We start from the raw sequence: 15,723 nt of genomic DNA, 5'->3' as shown, positions 1-15,723 counted from the left end.
CTAAACGTACAGAGCAAGTAATATTATTTGACGGTGGTGCTTCTGAGTTTATTTTTTTTGCATAATTTTTCAGCATTGAACAACTGCCTGTATTCATTATATATAATATACAACAGCTTCCACGCGCGACTAATGGTAGGAATGGCACCCTGCTACACCATACGTTGCGGTTCTATCCATTGAGAGGGCAGCAGACATACATCAATGCTGATTGGTATCGTACAGAGAGATATCAACTAAAAGACACAAGAACAACAACGCACTCGCATCAATTGGCCATGGTGCTCTCGTTAAACAAATCCGCCAATAAGTCGTCCTGGCAACTCTTCAAGTCCGGATTGCCCATACTATAAGTGCTTTCGAAAGCATGAATACTAAGTCGGTCGAGAAACGGCCGAAGTACCTGATCGATAAGCTCGTCCTTTGCCGTCTCACGGATCCAATCCAATGTCAGCTGAGGTCGCTTCATTCCGTCGCCAGACTCGGTAGCTTCGCGCGGTGAACGTGGTGGCGCCGAGCCAAGTACACCCAAGGTCTGCGAGATCTCGTCTGCAAGTGCCTTTGATTCTAGATGCCCAGGAGGGTAAACAGCATCAATCGTGTCGGTGACATAAAGCCACTCAAGAAGCTGAAAATCATCTGGCGCGAGAACAAGTAGTGTATCCAGAAGCTTACACGCTTGCAACAGCGAGTATGCATTGTAAACTTCTTGTTGCGCTCCAAGCGGTATGCTAGAAATAGCTTCTTGAAGCTCCGTATTGATCAATGGCCAAAATGGCGCAAGCGTGGTAGTTGAACTCTTGAGCGCAAGCGCCCGAAGTACCATGAATATCTCTGCCCTAGTGGTGGACGACGGAGATGAGGAGCTCGTTGCCGCAAGGAGATCTTCCAGCTTCTGAAGCAGCTCTGGTAGTTCTCCAATGAAGTAATCTTCATTTGCAGATAATATCAGCAGTGATATCCTGCGCAGATTCAGCTGAGCTTTCCGGTCAGCTTCCAAGCGAGCAGCAGACGCACCAACACCGAACATGAGTCCTGCTGTGCTCGGTGGTGGAAGACGAGACATCAACTCTGTCAGGCGGTCTTTGTCGGCAATTGCCCATTGCCTGAGTAGCTTCATCCAACCGCTTCTCACGAGATCAACTTGGAAACCAAAAAATCGTGGATCGTTGAAGGCATCGGCTAGGTCCTTCTTCCAGATTTTTGCAGCAGCTGGAACCTTCGCAATGTGTTGCAGGAGAGACATCACACTGCCGTTGATGTTGTTGGGAAATAGCCGCGAACGCAGAAGAGGCCCGATCACATGAGAGGATATGCCTGACACAGCGGAGACGATGCGATCAGAATCACCTAACAGTGCTGTAAAAGATGGCATCGAGAGTGCAAGAATACTGAGCATATCGTCAGGGCCAGCGTGCGGTACAGCGGAGTTGTCATAATCCAGGGATGGCCTCCCCAGCATACTTGAATCCTGAGATAATCCCAGAGGCTTGCTTGTGAAGATGGCGGTGAGCAGACGAAGCAATACATCCTGCATGAAGTTAATAACTGCACTGCATGGTTAATGCCGCGGTAAGACATACCCCTAGTTCCTTCCTCATCCGTCGATCCTCGCCGAAGGTTGTATTCTCCATCTTGGCTCCAAGAATAGCAGCGAATTCCACTAGCCGGGGAAGAATCTGTCTGTGGGGGAAGGGGTTGCTCAAGACGTCACGTAAAAATGTCGTACAGTCTGTCCAGATTTCGTCAAGTACATCATCATCCAGAGATCTGGCATAAGTAACCAGAAAACCTGCCAGCTCCGATTCAGTGAGGCTTGACGTCAAGGCAGATTTACGGTGGGGCTCAAGCGCAGCAGGGTTGGTTCGTGTATAAATGGCATTGAAGATTGCTGGAATGGTGATCTTTGGGCGAGATCCGTCCAGAGTGTGCAGCAAACTAAAAATCAGAGGTGATGTGTCAGGGTCTGCTCTTGACCACATCTCTACCATCGTCTCTAGACATTCAAGGGCCTCTGCAGTGAAAAGATGCTCAAGGATGCGACGAGACCTGTTTCTCATCCGCAGAGAGGTGTATTGGAAGGACGCGAGAGACTCGGGATCTTGGGGTGGGCCCTTTCGCTCGACGGCACCCCAGGACCATATGGAAAAGCACAGTCGAACGGCATCCTGGAAGCACAACAGTACAGTTAATCTGTTGTTCGCTGCCGTCGAGCGCCCCTGGTTAGAATCTGTCGCAAATACTCCTGACACCATGTTGCCAAAGAATCCATGGGCGTGGTCAGGGCTTTTGACAGCCGGTACGTTCGCTTCCTCCACGAGAAGGCGTTCGTGAGCTGCCGCTAGGCACGTCTCAAGTCCAGTAAGTAGGGTAATGGTAACATGTTCAGGGCGATCTTCTGGCCAACCGTCGGTTTGTCTAAAAGAGAGCTGAAGATTCGTATATGATAATTGAATCTCCTTACAGAAGCACTCCACTAACATGAGCAGGATCTGGAAGAGGGACCCTGAATATAGAGGAAGCACTTCACAAAGCAGTAGAGTCCACTTCTCCACGATATCTCTCGAACTTTTAGAGCTAATGCCTTTAAGAAGGCACTCTAGAAGGTGGGAAGGAGGTTGAGGTGGAACAGGAAGCGAAGGACCTCTATCAGCCTTATCGCTGGTAAAGGAAAGAAGTGACGGGCTTGTGAGGCGCTCCCGAGACTGTGCTCGCTGATGTTTTGGCCTGGGAGGGGGCGGTGGTAGGTATGCTTGCGCGAATCGGACTTTCAACGCTGAGAGTAGGGTGTCTATTATAGCCCCTTGCAATTCGACGCTGCCTCCGTCGAGGACAGAAGACAGTTGATCAACCAAGAAAGAGTCAATTCCCGACTCAGCAATCTCTTCACCTCCGGGTCCTTGAAGAAGTTGTCTTACAACCAGCAGGGAGGTCTGTTGGAGCTTCACTTCTTCGTAGTCCGCCTGTGATGCTGCATTTCGCCTTCTCCCAATGATTACCTTTGAGGATAGCTGGAAAATAATAGAGTGGAGAGATTGGAACTCAGCACCATCTAAGTCCGTTGACGGTAAGCCAAGCAGTCAAAACTAGGATCTCAGAGCTTACCTTCAGAAGCACCATCCTTTTGTTTATCCACTGGATTCAATGTCTGAGTAAGAAGAGACATCCATCCATTGGGGGACAGCGAGCAGAGGATATTGTAGATTGTCCGCAAAAGGTAGTTACACTCTTTATAGTCGTCAGTGGAAATGACGGCGTTGTCGCCCTCATTTTCTGACTGTGTTTCTCGCAAGAGAAGGTTCTCAAGTCGCAAGATCACGATGCGAAACACCCTAAGAGATATAAGAAATCGTACAAACCTCAGCTTCAGGCCCTGACTCACTTTTGAATGGATGATAAATCTTGAAGCCATCGCTGAACTACCTGTGAAGCCTCATTAGGCCCTTGAGTCAGAAGATCCAAAACGAGAAAAAGTGGGCGCTCAAGCATTGACGAGTAGTAAGCCGTTTGGGCCTTTCTCGCATCGTGCGCTTGTTTTGGAGGAAGTTCGTAGGAGCCATGGTGGCTATGATTCCAGAGAACAAAATATTTTCCAGCCTGCTCCTCAGAAGACAGATGATGAGAGCTTGGCGCTGAACCAACCATGAGAGATGTTATGGACGCCTCGACAATATGATCTGACCAAGAAACCGAGTGTAGATGCCAGAGACAGCGGACCGCCTCTACATGAAATTTTGGACTTGCTGGTGAGAGGAACTGCCAAAGATGTCGGACGAGGGTCGGTATCAGTTCTGCAACATCCTCATAGCTGATATAGTACCCAGGGGCGTGTATGAAATACAAGCTGGTCACTGCGGAGACAATGGAAGATATAGCCGAGAAAGAAGATGTAGACTGTTCTGCCTGGTCAATCTTCACGCGACTGCAAATAGCCAGATAGAAGCGCCTGTCATGGAACACAAGTGATTTGGGAAGTCGCTTCAGCAAGGCAACCAGAAGACTCAGGATCTCTTGAATAGGTATACTACCATTGCGCTTTTCGAGGGCCGATGTGGCAAGATCGTGAGCTTTCCGCGTTATGAGATCACCCAAGTGTCTGGGGAGAAAAGGGAGTGGTGGAAGGTCCAGACTGCTTCTGCTTTGATCATAGAAGCTATGGATTCTTTTCATAATATCAATGTCGCTGATGTCGACCATGGAGTCATCCGCTATCGCTTTGGCCGATTCAAATTTTCTCGCGAACGCTCTCTCTGTGAGTAGCGCTGTCATGGAGTTCATAACTTTCATAAGCCCGTTGGATATTTCAAGAAGCTCGTCAGGGGCGATTCCAGAATCCTTTGTAAATGATGAAAGCTCGCTCAATTTTACGAGGATAGTAAGCACCGACAGAGGTACGTGGGTAAGAAGCATGTCCTCTTCGCGGACATTGAAATTGTCCAAAATGAACTGAGCGAGTTGCAAGTCGTTCAAAGCCTGCCTCTTCTTGTTACAAAGATCATCAGCTGTCCAGTCTATCAGGCCAAGAAGCTCCGAAAAGATCACACCGCTCTCGACACCATCGAAGAAGGCACTGGCGCTGCGAAAAACCTCGTCGAACTGATGCTTGGAAGCTGATTTTCCGAAGGCTTGGATGTTGCGCATAAGGGGTAGGAATACTGCAGGAACAATATGACCGCCAACTTCCCATCTGTCCATCAATGAAAGTGAGATCCGAAATGGCTTTGACCTTTCCGAGGGAGATTTCGAGGCTTGCTCATTCAACCGAAGCAGACCTTTTACAAGAGGTTTTAGACCAAATTGACTGAAATACTCTGACTGCGATAACCGTTCTTCATCAACAGCGTATGCTCCGGTTGTCCCTTCGCCTTCAAAAGATGGCTGATCACTCGCAGCTTCAGGACCTAGGAACCACGCCCACAGCCTCCTGTTCAGGCTCATGTCTCGTCGGGCAACAACGCCAACAGCCGCGATCATTAGTCTCTGAAGGTCGTCATCCGTGATTCGCGACTGCAGTATAGGCGAGCTGAGTGGAAGGTGAGTCACAAGTAAGTCAAGAAAATTCCGCTGTACGAGGATTTGTTCATCCACCAGACCGGACGCAAAACACCTAATAAGCAAGCCCGGCTCCGGCATGATAACGGAGTCCACCGCCACGCGGATATCATGTGGCATGTCCTCAAAGTTACTTCCATCACCCTTACTCGGTCTGCGATCCGTGATGCCTAACTTTGGCAAATATCGGTTCAGGTAAGCTAAGACACCCGAACGTCTGCTAGGGCTGGTTATGGATGCCAGGAACAGACACTGCCAGAAATATTGACCGCTTGATTCCGCATCCGCACCGGATCTCTGCGTCTCTAGCTTCGTTGCTGCGATGTCGCGGAATTTGTTAACGAGTCGCAGCGTGTGATCGAAATCATCACTGGTTTCCTCTTCCAGGCCTGGTAAAAGGGCCAAGATTATAGCCTTCAAGGCCGGACGAATGGCCCATGGCTCGAGACCGCAAATATGAGTTTCTACCAAGGATAAGAACAGAGGACGGACTGTGAGCGAGGCGAAGGTAAGAGTGGGCGCGATGCCTGGCAGGTACAAGGGTAGGTCGTGTGACAAGCCTTCAGACTATTTGGCCGATTAAAGGCATTAGCAGATGGACACTCAATTTCTTTTCCCGTCACGTCGAACCTTAATGAGATTGAATATATAGGTATATACTTCGAGCGCTTTCTGGTGTACGCCCGACGGTAGTGAAGGGTTCAAGCACTGTGAGAGGCGTTTGGCTACAAGCACCTTGTGGGGGACGACTGGTAAGTCTGTGGGATGCGATTGGAGAGCCTGAACCAGGTGAGCAATTTGCCTATTGTGCTAGGCGCATGGGGCCTAAAATTACCTTCAACAGGCGACTAAGGAATGAGATATAGTCCGCCCATTCCTGTAGCGCCGTGTCGAACAACGACAGGGCTCTTTCGATAGTGGAAGCATAGCGGCGGTAATTCTTGTCTTTCTTCAAGGGCTCTGTTTGCGAAGATAAGTGAGTTGCATAGTCCCGAATAATCGCATTTGTCTTCAGTTGCGTATCTGAACTGGAATTTACGTACCCTCCTTCCCTCGTAAGCGGGAGCGCGTCAAGGAGCTGTCGGAGCTTGCGGGGGAGTTGGACCTTGGAAAAGAGCTCGGATCAAGGCTCATGGTGCCAGTAGTGGATATTCGGTAGGCGGAATTGCTTCAGATCGCGGCGCTTCATATTTTGCTCATCAGGATTGGCATGATCGGATGATTTTGCGGATGGTTGCGAACAACTGAAGACACGCAGCCTGAATAGATAGACCAGGCGGAAATGTTTTGGGTCTCCGTCCGCCTTGGAGCTCCGGCCTTCCAGCGACGTCAACCTAGCTCCACTTACTATCTACTTCATGTAGCTGCGCTCAGCAGATGAGAGCAACCCAGATGACCTGCCGTCGCATCTTCGTGAGATTATTGCTTTCTCAATGATGATTATGTCTAACGCCTTGACTTATTCTAATGATCACTGTTCACAAATGAAGCAGGACCTCCTCATAGAACTGCTATCGATGCGCATGATCTGCGTACGATGAACTCGAACTCTCTTGAGCAACCGCAGGTCTCACCGGGCGATGACGGCGCTGGAAGGAATGACTACGGAACTCCAGAATATTCCGCGAAAGAACCCTCGAATACCGGTAGCGATGACTCCTCCACGAGCTTGGAAGAAAGGCCTCCACCTCTCCCCCCGCGTCCGAACACCTTGAGCTTATTAGATGAAGGGTTCATTTCATCTCGCTCAACCCGGCAGTCATCATCAGCTAGTTTGCAGGCCAAGGCTACAACAGCCGTGTCGATACCGGATATTAGCCTCCTGCAATCGAACGATGGCGCAAAAGAAAACCACCCTACCCGTGGTCCTCCTTTTGGGGCACTAAGAGCCAAAGCAAGCCTCACTCAGCTTACAGCGTCGAGAGGCAGTGATGCGGGGGATTCTGCGAGTATTAGAAGCACGGCACCCAACACAGAGCTCGGGGAGGCGGAAAACGTTTTCAGCGACTTTCTTGCACAGGAGTCCGGAGACGTTCAGCAGGACAGCAGCGGACTTCTTCAATTCCCTGAGTTTCGGGCCGATGATGTCGAAGACGACTTTACGAGTGAATTTGAGCCAATCGGGGAGCTGGATGATGAAGGCAGGAATGAGGGTTAGTGACGATCTGTGGTTGTGTAGTGATCATCTCGCTGACTTCAGCCCAAATCGCAGAGCTGCTCCTTGAGAGATGGAAGTCTAAAAGAAAGCACTATCTCATCCTGTCTGCTGCTGGGAAACCCATTTGGACCAGACATGGTGATGGGGGACTGATCTCGGGCTACATAGGTGTCATTCAGACGATCATATCGTTTTACGAAGATGCGAATGATCGTTTGAGCAGTTTTTGCGCCGGGGATACGAAGTTCGTGATTGTTACCAAGGGTCCATTATACTTGGTAGCCATTAGTCGACTCTTGGAGAGCGATACGCAGCTGAAATTACAGCTAGAAGCCTTGTACATGCAGATTTTGTCTACCCTAACACTGCCCTCGTTGACACATCTCTTCTCTGTTCGACCGTCTACCGATCTCAAAAGGCCGTTGCAAGGGTCCGAGACGTTACTTTCTACTCTGGCGGACAGCTTCACAAAGGGATCACCGTCCACTTTCCTTTCCGCATTGGAATGCTTGAAAATCCGCAAGTCACATCGACAAGCGATCAACAATGCGCTTTTAAAAACCAAGGTCAGCAGCCTACTGTATGGTCTGGTGGTTGCCGGCGGTAGATTAGTCAGTGTTGTGAGACCCAAAAAACATTCGCTGCATCCTGGTGACTTACAACTTCTCTTCAACATGATCTTTGAAGCAGAAGGCATCAAAGCAGGAGGTGGGGAAAGCTGGGTCCCAGTCTGTTTACCGGGATTCAACAGCAGCGGTTATCTATATATGTATGTCAGTTTCCTTGATCTCCGCGAAAACTCAGGCAATGCTGCCAGCGAGACGACGACAACAGAGCAGTCGGTGGCGATCATCCTGATCAGCCCGAATAAGGAAGGGTTTTTTGAAATGCAGGAGATGCGAAATTCACTTGTCGAGGTATGCAAATCTCTCACTAGAATCTGGTTTGTTCGGGACAAACTAACTCGATCCGGCGCTGGCAGCAACTGGAGAAGAATAATAGTATCAACATCATCAAAGAAGCTATTGATGAAGGTCGTCCGACTACTACTGATATTGTTCCCGGGACCGTCTTGCATCATTTCTTGTATAAGTCTCGGGCAAACGTCCAATTCACCATGTCCTCTTACGACCCTGAGTTCACATCGGTTTCTCGGCGTCGAAGGTTTGTCAACTCCGTTATGCCATCCTTTTAGCCCTTGTTATATTCGTGAACTAATGAATCCTTGGTGCTTCTTTTTTCAGATTGATGTCAACATACAATAACCTACACTCTAGTATTCATGCTAAGCATGCTCATGTGAAAGTTCACCATTGTATCTCCCAGTCAGCCAGTTCTTTTGCTTGGGTGACCCCGATATTTGAACTTTACTGTGTTGCTAGCCCCAATGCTAATCGCAATGCGCTTGCACAGAGTGCAAGTAAGATTGTCCAGTGGGTACAACGGGAGGAAGAACGGTTGTTTATAATTGGTGGAGCTGTAGGTCATCCGCAAGAGGGACTTTTTAGCTAATACTGACTTGTTTTCAAGGTCTTCTGAAATCCAAACTACCGAGGTATTCTGCTGAAAAGCGAGGCCACGTATGTGCAACACATACGACTCTCCTATCAACATGGATAGAGCTCAAAGTCGTGGTGCTTGAAGCGCCTCGAACTGTCCCTAAGTCAGAATATAAGGACAAAGACGAAGACATTGCTTTCGACTGTCTCATCTAGTAATTGCACGTTACAGCTCGAGCCAACGGCCAACGGTCTAGTCGAGCGTGTCGTCCCGTAGGGCAAAGAGCTGCTGCATGACCTCGTCTGCTTTGCTTCGGATGGCGTTATGATACATCACGTTTGTGATGAATTGCTTGATACCCTTGATCTTTGCCGCGGTGTTTGACGCCAGGTCGAGGTGGACATACATGTCCTCTACGTACGTCGCTGCATAGACAGGGACTTCGTTGGTCGCGAGTCGAGCCTCATCATAAAGCTGAGGCCACTCGGCCGTCGTGGCAATGATGTCTGCAGCGTCTTTGACTTGCTGCAGTTCGGTGTATGACTCAAACATGTCCTTATAGATCTATGGTGACGAGTCGAAGTTAACCGTTGCTGCTGGGAATCTACCGGAGGAAAAGCCTACCATTTCTCCTGTGAACAATATCTTTGGCTGCTTATCGTCAATGTTAAACTGCGCATCAGCTGAGCGTAACCGATCAGCGGACCAATTTGAGGCTTGCCTGGAAGGAGTCAGTGATTATTTCACCCCCCACTGATAAGCTAAATGCAAAAAGCCTTTCTCACCCTTGGCAGTAGATCGCTTCATGAAGGATGGCGTAAATGATATTGTTGTCGAAGCCACCGTAGCTGTCGATGGCGGTCAAGGTTGGATGTGTGAGAAACCCGAAGATCTCCAGGTCGTTACACGCGCGTAGGACCAGATCTGCCGAGTTCGGAGTTAGTGAAAGATACGATTTGAACCATACGATGGAGTATCACCATGAACGCTATCAAGGCCGCCTGCAAGTCGTTAGAACCACTAGTGTTTAATGTTTATTCATCAGGACGATCAAGTTCACATACCGTGCATTCCGAACATGATACCAAGTTGCTGGATACGCTCTGGTGTCAGAGTGCCAGAGGGCACGGTGACGCTGTTCTCTTTCAAGTACTGGACGAGTCTCCTGACTCGATCAACGTCTTCAGGAAACTTGTTGTAGTATGCATTGTTTCTCTCCTTGACCTTCTCTACTTTGAGTTAGAATGAGAACAGACACGCCAGCTCAAGCCCAACATACCATATGTGCGCAAATATACCGTATCCGGACCATTAACAAGAGGAGGAAGCCCGCCGCAGATGAAGGCCTCTGTCAATCCTTCTGGGCTTTAAATCAAATAGACGTATTATCAATAAAGCTGAACTCTATGGAGGCAGTGGGGAAGACTTACAACATTGAAAGATACGTTACAGCACAGAACCCACCGAAACTCTGGCCGATGATACTCCATTTGCGTTGGTCCTCGGGGTAGTCCGTGGTGAGGCATCGACGGATAGCTTCGCAGTCACGGACAATATTATCCGCACGGAATTGCTTCAGGTACTCAGCCTGTTTCACTGCATTGCCTTGAAGGGCGAGAGTTCGAGCCGTTATCGTCGAACTCATGCCTGTACCACGCTGGTCTAGGAACAGCACCTACACAACGATGAGGACACGAATCACCAAAGGAGAAATATCTGAGACAAAAATTGAATACTCACCTGGTAGCCCTTGTCGAGCGCGGTTCCAAGCCAGCCGTACTCTTGCGGAGGTCGACAGCCCATCCCTGGGCCTCCTTGAAGATAAACCAACCAAGGGAGCTGCTTCTCGCCCTTACCATTGGAAGGATCAACTGGAGTCTCCAGACGACGGACGCTCCGAGCAAAGAGTCTCAGGTTGCCGTCATTGGGCCTACAGTAGTTCACGGGCACATCAAAGAGCAGCTCTGCCACGCGAAACTTCCCTGGAGATTCCCGCTTGTCAGCGCGCATTATGAGCAAAGAGTCCGAATGGACGAACCTGGGATATTATGAAATTTTCTATCGATCAACTTTGCAGCCATCGTCATGGTTCTTGTGTATTGGAATATGAATTATGAGTGCGTGTTTTGTTCAATACAACGGAAGGGAGCTCGCAAAGTGAGGGACTCGTTAAGTTGAGGAGGGGGAACCGCTAAACGCTGCGGAGGTTGGTTCCTAGGAGGGCTGTAACGGGACGATCTACCGCATCAATGGAGGAAAGAAACGTCTTGACTAGTATCCATCGCTAAGAACTCATGCAGACTCAATTCGAATAGAGTTCAATCATTCCATAAATTCATGCCTCGCTTTAGTCATATGGCTAACTAATTTCTAGTGCTTACCCACCGGAGCTAGGCTGCAACTGAATTGGGGTTATATATGAATCATATCTGCGTTTCTATACGCTCACCTTCCAACATCTGAATTTTCTCAATCATGGCGTCAAAAGAAGTCGATACCACACTCGAAAAGCAGCAAGATTTTCAACAGGAATTATGGAAGGTTGCCCAGAGCGAATGGAAGTCTGGTATCTTACCAAGTGCCAACGATCTGGGACGCGCAAGAGCATCTCTGCCAAAGTCGCTACCCAATGCCGGAATGGGGTATGAGACTGCCAAGCAGCATATCCTGGACGATATTATCCCAGGCCTGAATGGCAGCAGTATCAGTCCCAATTACTATGGCTTCGTCACCGGCGGCGTAACGCCCGCGGCGTTGTTCGCGGATAACGTGGTCTCCGCTTACGACCAGAACGTCCAGGTGCATCTTCCGGAGCATTCAGTTGCTACAGATGTCGAATATAATGCACTGGGTTTGTTACTAGACCTCCTTCAGCTGGATCGAAGCTCCTGGTATAATGGTACATTTACGACTGGAGCAACCGCCAGTAACATCCTCGGTCTGGCCTGTGGAAGAGAATCTGCTGTGAAAGCCGCAGCGAAAAATCAAGGGGCCACTTTGCAGAGCGTTGGACAGCATGGGTTGTTCGAAGTCATGCAGGCCTCCGGTCTCTCGGGGTTACAGGTGCTGTCGACGCTACCTCATTCCTCTCTGGTGAAAGCAGCGGGCATACTAGGCATCGGCCGTGCGAATGTGAAGAACATCTGCCGCGATGATAATCCGCTTCTCTTTGATCTAGTCAAACTCGAGGCAGAATTGGCAAGATCCGAAAAGGCAACTATCGTCGCTGTGTCATGCGGTGAGGTCAACACCGGACACTTCGCGACAGCCGGTTTCGAGGAAATGCTTGACATACGCAGGCTCTGCGACAAATATGGCGCTTGGCTACACGTCGATGGGGCATTTGGCATCTTCGGCCGGGTTCTGGACGATAGTCCGGAGTTTGCTTCCATCAAGAAAGGCTGTCAGGGCATCGAGTTAGCAGACTCCATCACGGGCGATGGACATAAATTACTCAATGTGCCGTATGACTGTGGGTTCTTCTTTTGCCGTCACGCCACAATAGCACATGATGTCTTCCAGAATGCCAATGCAGCCTATTTGACGGCTAATATGACGGATGGGCCTTCAGTCCCTTCTCCGTTGAATATTGGAATCGAGAACTCTAGGAGATTCAGAGCGTTGCCGGTCTATACCTCGCTGTTGGCTTACGGCCGCGCAGGATATCAAAATATGCTTCAGAGACAGATACTGCTGGCTAGGAAGATCGTCGGATGGGTGTTTGATCATCCGGCCTACGAAGTATTACCGGAAGCGAGTAAAAAAGAAGACGTACTGGAGAAGACGTATATGAGCATCCTCTTCAGCGCGAAGGATAATGCACTCAATCAAAGGCTGGCATCGACGATTAATGCAACTTCCAGAATATACGTCTCTGGTACTTCGTGGCAGGGCAGATCGGCTTGCCGCATCGCTATCTCCAATTGGCGGGTCGACGTGGAGAGAGATTTTGCGATAGTGACTGGCGTTCTCGAAAGTGTGGCCAAAGGACAATAGACTTGCCTCGGTCTCGATCAATTATTCATCCACCTTAACAAATGTTTGCCACGATTCTCCTTGGCTAGTAAAGGGATATCGATAATCAGCATGTATATATATCTCGCGCAGACTCCAGTTACTGAATGTGGACATGGAATCCGTGTATTTCTAGATTCATCTGGTCCTGTGGTGAACTACGAATTGTCTTGAACTATGCAGTGCGTTTGAGAATCAACGAGAAAATCAAAGTTGAACAGTATGCATCTATATTAAAGCCTTTTTGTGGTATATATCATTTACATACATCACCTACGTCGCCCAGCACCACCAAGGTTATCAGTTCGGTCAGCGATGCTAACAACCTCACCAATGCCAGCGGCTTCTTGTTCATCTTCCAGAGCCATGATCTCCTCTCTGCTATCCCACCACTTTTCTTCCGCCATATTGAACGCATCCTTGCGTAGTTCCTTGACATTCTTCTCCACCGGAATGCCCTTCTCTTTCAAGGTATCTAGCAGAATCTTCTGCCACTCCTCAGACGTACGGCTAAAGAAATCGCGCAAGCTCTCGAACGGTCTGGGCTGAGGTCGGCTGTCCTGCACAGAGGGCTCTGCTTCCTGTTCCTCCACTTCAAGCTGCTCCATTCCCTGGGTGACTGACGGTACAGTGACTTCGGTAGGTGCTGGAGATGCAGAGTCCAAGGACATTGCGTTTTCCTCATCGTCTTCTTCCTCCTCGTCTTCATCTTCATCGTCCTCATCCATCTCATCGTCACTCTCCGCTTCGTTGAGAAGATGCCAATTCTCGGGTTCCTTGTAGTATATTTCCTTGACACCGTCGAGTTTCACCAAATCAATGGAGTACATATCATTGAAAGTGAACTCTCGGTCACCTTTCTCAAATGTTCCGCCGAATATGAATAGGGTATCGTCTTGCACGGCCAGTTGTGCATTGAAACGCTTGTGAGGCATCTCGAAACGTACAATAAAGGGTCTCTCTGGCTCCGTAGGCTCGTCCTCCATTTTGTCAGCGATTCGCTGAAACTCGTCATCATCGTCCAGATCGCGGAGCCCTCCTTTTGCTTCTAAAGCTTTCAGATTTTGGAGAAGCTCCTCTTCGTCGGCCTTTGCCCGGTTTCGAGATCTCATCTGGTTGGCCTGCTGCTTCTTACCGGTTGCTCTTGGACGGCGAAGAGTCAGAGGGAAGAAACGATTTCTGTCGGTGTTCCAAGCCAGCAATGTGTCAAAGAACTCGCTATCGATTCCCTCCTCGCTGAGTTCAACGTCATGGACACCGCCGAACATGATACCTCGTCCTTTGTGGTATGCCATAGTGGCGCCAGCACGGGGCGGGTTGGGCGAGTTGGCGGGCTTCTTACGGCGTTCCCAGCGTACTGTGGGAGCCGCGGACGTAGGAGCATCAGCGTCAGGTGGTGTAATTCGTAGAAACCAAGTGTCCTGATGAACCATGGGCTTCATGGTCATCCGTTGAGGACCACCCTTTTGTGGCTTTCCTCCCACCCCAGTGGACACCTTCACGCGGGAGTAACCGCCGTACAGCACGGCTCCAGATTCGTGTGGCAAGAATGAGAATGATGACCGAGGATCAGGCTTTTGAGCTGCCGGGGGCAGTGTAGGGTTGAACCAGGTGAATTTTGAGCAGTCGTAAATCCACAGGTCCTGGAGGTACTTTGTCTGCTGTGAAGTATCCTGGAACCCTCCAAAGAGGATAATATAGTTCTGGATGGTCTCAGCATGGTATTCACTAGAAGTGAATCGACTGTTATACAAACCTTGAAATACGTCATTCTGTGGCCACTTCTAGCTGGCGGGCCTTTGCCTTTGGTTTCGAGACGAGTCCATTCTCTGGTGGCAGGGTCGAGATGCCAAAAGTCATTGTAATGATAGAACGTCCCCTGCTTTGGTGAAGAAAATTCACCTGAGCATTGGAGGCAGCAGTTAATACGAGTTCATCTAGAAAACTGCGCAAGACTCACCTCCAAATAAATAGACACCTCCGGCGTTTCCTCCACGGCACCAGGCATGTCCGCTTCGAGGTAGAGGGCTGTTGGGACTGGTAACTTCCTTCCACTCATCTCGATCAATGTTGTAGACGAATAGATTATTGAAGAACGTAGCAAGCGTGCCATCAAAGTGCTCGCCACCGAATATCAAGAGCTCGTTCCGGTTTGAGGGAGACGCAAGTATTGTAGCAGAGGTACGTGGAGACGGCGGTCCTGAGACTACCTCAGTGACCTTCAGAAATTTAGCTTGCTCTTCGGCATATTGAGCCAGGATCGCATCCAAATCGACGTCTTCTGCGTCACTATCTGCGTCGCGACCCTTCGTCTTGTGCCTTTTCTCTTTTTGCGCAGCCTTCTTGGATTGCTTTGCTGCTACCCGTTCCTTGTGCTCGGCGGACTTCTTATTTTTTTTGCCCATGTTGGACGATTAGTGACGGACTGGGATTGATTTATATGTTTGTACCCTCTGGTGTCCTTCTAGCCTGCTGGATGTAGGCCCCTGTCTGTGAACGTGAGGCAATTTACTTCTCTTAATTGATGCCACAACGAAGCAAATCATATGGCGCGGGGGTTTCTAGGGGTTAGAAAAAATGCGAAAAAATTCCCCGCAATTGGCCACTTATCTTGTAAACCAGATACAACGGAGACACAGACACAGACACTGCTATCAATGAGAACAGTAGTCATATAGACTTTGCAAACGCCTAATTATAAGAAAAGGGCTAAAGTCAGGTGCAATTTCACCTACAATCTGATTTTCGTGCAGAGCGCTACGTCTTTTTCGGAGGCACTACACGAGGGTATGATCCTCCAGATACCACTATAGATATACCACTGGAGTAAAGAATACCAGGGAACAAGTTTATGTGACTGGTATCAAGTACAGCTTCAGAAGAGCTTCGAATATAGTTAAATAAATAAATGAAGTCTTGGGAAGAGAAGTTAGATCGTCTCGAGACCATGCATTTCCAGAATACAGACGTATCTGAATTTCCGCCATGATTTTATGGCA

General features: G+C 49.1%; 5 protein-coding genes across 5 annotated transcripts; 2 read left to right on the top strand and 3 right to left on the bottom strand.

Moving 5' to 3' along the window:
• Positions 1-36: 36 nt before the first annotated feature.
• P174DRAFT_508699 (cellular morphogenesis regulator DopA) lies at positions 37-6,300 on the bottom strand. The gene is made up of 7 exons (XM_024831481.1): positions 6,096-6,300; positions 5,888-6,012; positions 5,683-5,832; positions 3,383-5,619; positions 3,106-3,332; positions 1,584-3,052; positions 37-1,531 (listed from the first exon to the last, which is right to left on the bottom strand). The coding sequence occupies exons 1-7, from the start codon at positions 6,184-6,186 to the stop codon at positions 269-271; spliced, it is 5,562 nt and encodes a 1,853-aa protein (XP_024687018.1). The 5' UTR covers positions 6,187-6,300; the 3' UTR covers positions 37-268.
• A 289-nt stretch (positions 6,301-6,589) lies between these two features.
• On the top strand, positions 6,590-8,405 carry P174DRAFT_362828 (guanine nucleotide exchange factor MON1; the record flags this gene model as incomplete). Its single annotated transcript, XM_024821882.1, has 3 exons — positions 6,590-7,205; positions 7,265-8,127; positions 8,193-8,405. 3 exons carry the CDS (start codon positions 6,590-6,592, stop codon positions 8,403-8,405), a joined length of 1,692 nt encoding a protein of 563 aa, XP_024687017.1.
• Positions 8,406-8,509: 104 nt separating this feature from the next.
• On the bottom strand, positions 8,510-11,018 carry P174DRAFT_399229 (proline iminopeptidase). Its single transcript, XM_024823863.1, has 9 exons — positions 10,749-11,018; positions 10,451-10,692; positions 10,141-10,385; positions 9,990-10,075; positions 9,775-9,939; positions 9,691-9,711; positions 9,496-9,634; positions 9,335-9,431; positions 8,510-9,274 (listed from the first exon to the last, which is right to left on the bottom strand). Exons 1-9 carry the CDS (start codon positions 10,795-10,797, stop codon positions 8,963-8,965), a joined length of 1,356 nt encoding a protein of 451 aa, XP_024687016.1. The 5' UTR covers positions 10,798-11,018; the 3' UTR covers positions 8,510-8,962.
• Positions 11,019-11,123: 105 nt separating this feature from the next.
• On the top strand, positions 11,124-12,956 carry P174DRAFT_436835 (pyridoxal phosphate-dependent decarboxylase family protein). The gene has a single exon (XM_024826135.1). The coding sequence runs from the start codon at positions 11,186-11,188 to the stop codon at positions 12,704-12,706; it is 1,521 nt and encodes a 506-aa protein (XP_024687015.1). The 5' UTR covers positions 11,124-11,185; the 3' UTR covers positions 12,707-12,956.
• On the bottom strand, positions 12,850-15,305 carry P174DRAFT_15992 (putative Kelch repeats protein). The gene is made up of 3 exons (XM_024821199.1): positions 14,685-15,305; positions 14,481-14,626; positions 12,850-14,427 (listed from the first exon to the last, which is right to left on the bottom strand). The coding sequence occupies exons 1-3, from the start codon at positions 15,127-15,129 to the stop codon at positions 12,994-12,996; spliced, it is 2,025 nt and encodes a 674-aa protein (XP_024687014.1). The 5' UTR covers positions 15,130-15,305; the 3' UTR covers positions 12,850-12,993.
• Positions 15,306-15,723: the final 418 nt, after the last annotated feature.

This window comes from Aspergillus novofumigatus (assembly GCF_002847465.1).
Source record: "Aspergillus novofumigatus IBT 16806 chromosome Unknown P174scaffold_1, whole genome shotgun sequence".
Lineage (NCBI taxonomy): Eukaryota > Fungi > Ascomycota > Eurotiomycetes > Eurotiales > Aspergillaceae > Aspergillus > Aspergillus novofumigatus.
This window is presented reverse-complemented; position numbering and strand designations above follow the sequence as displayed.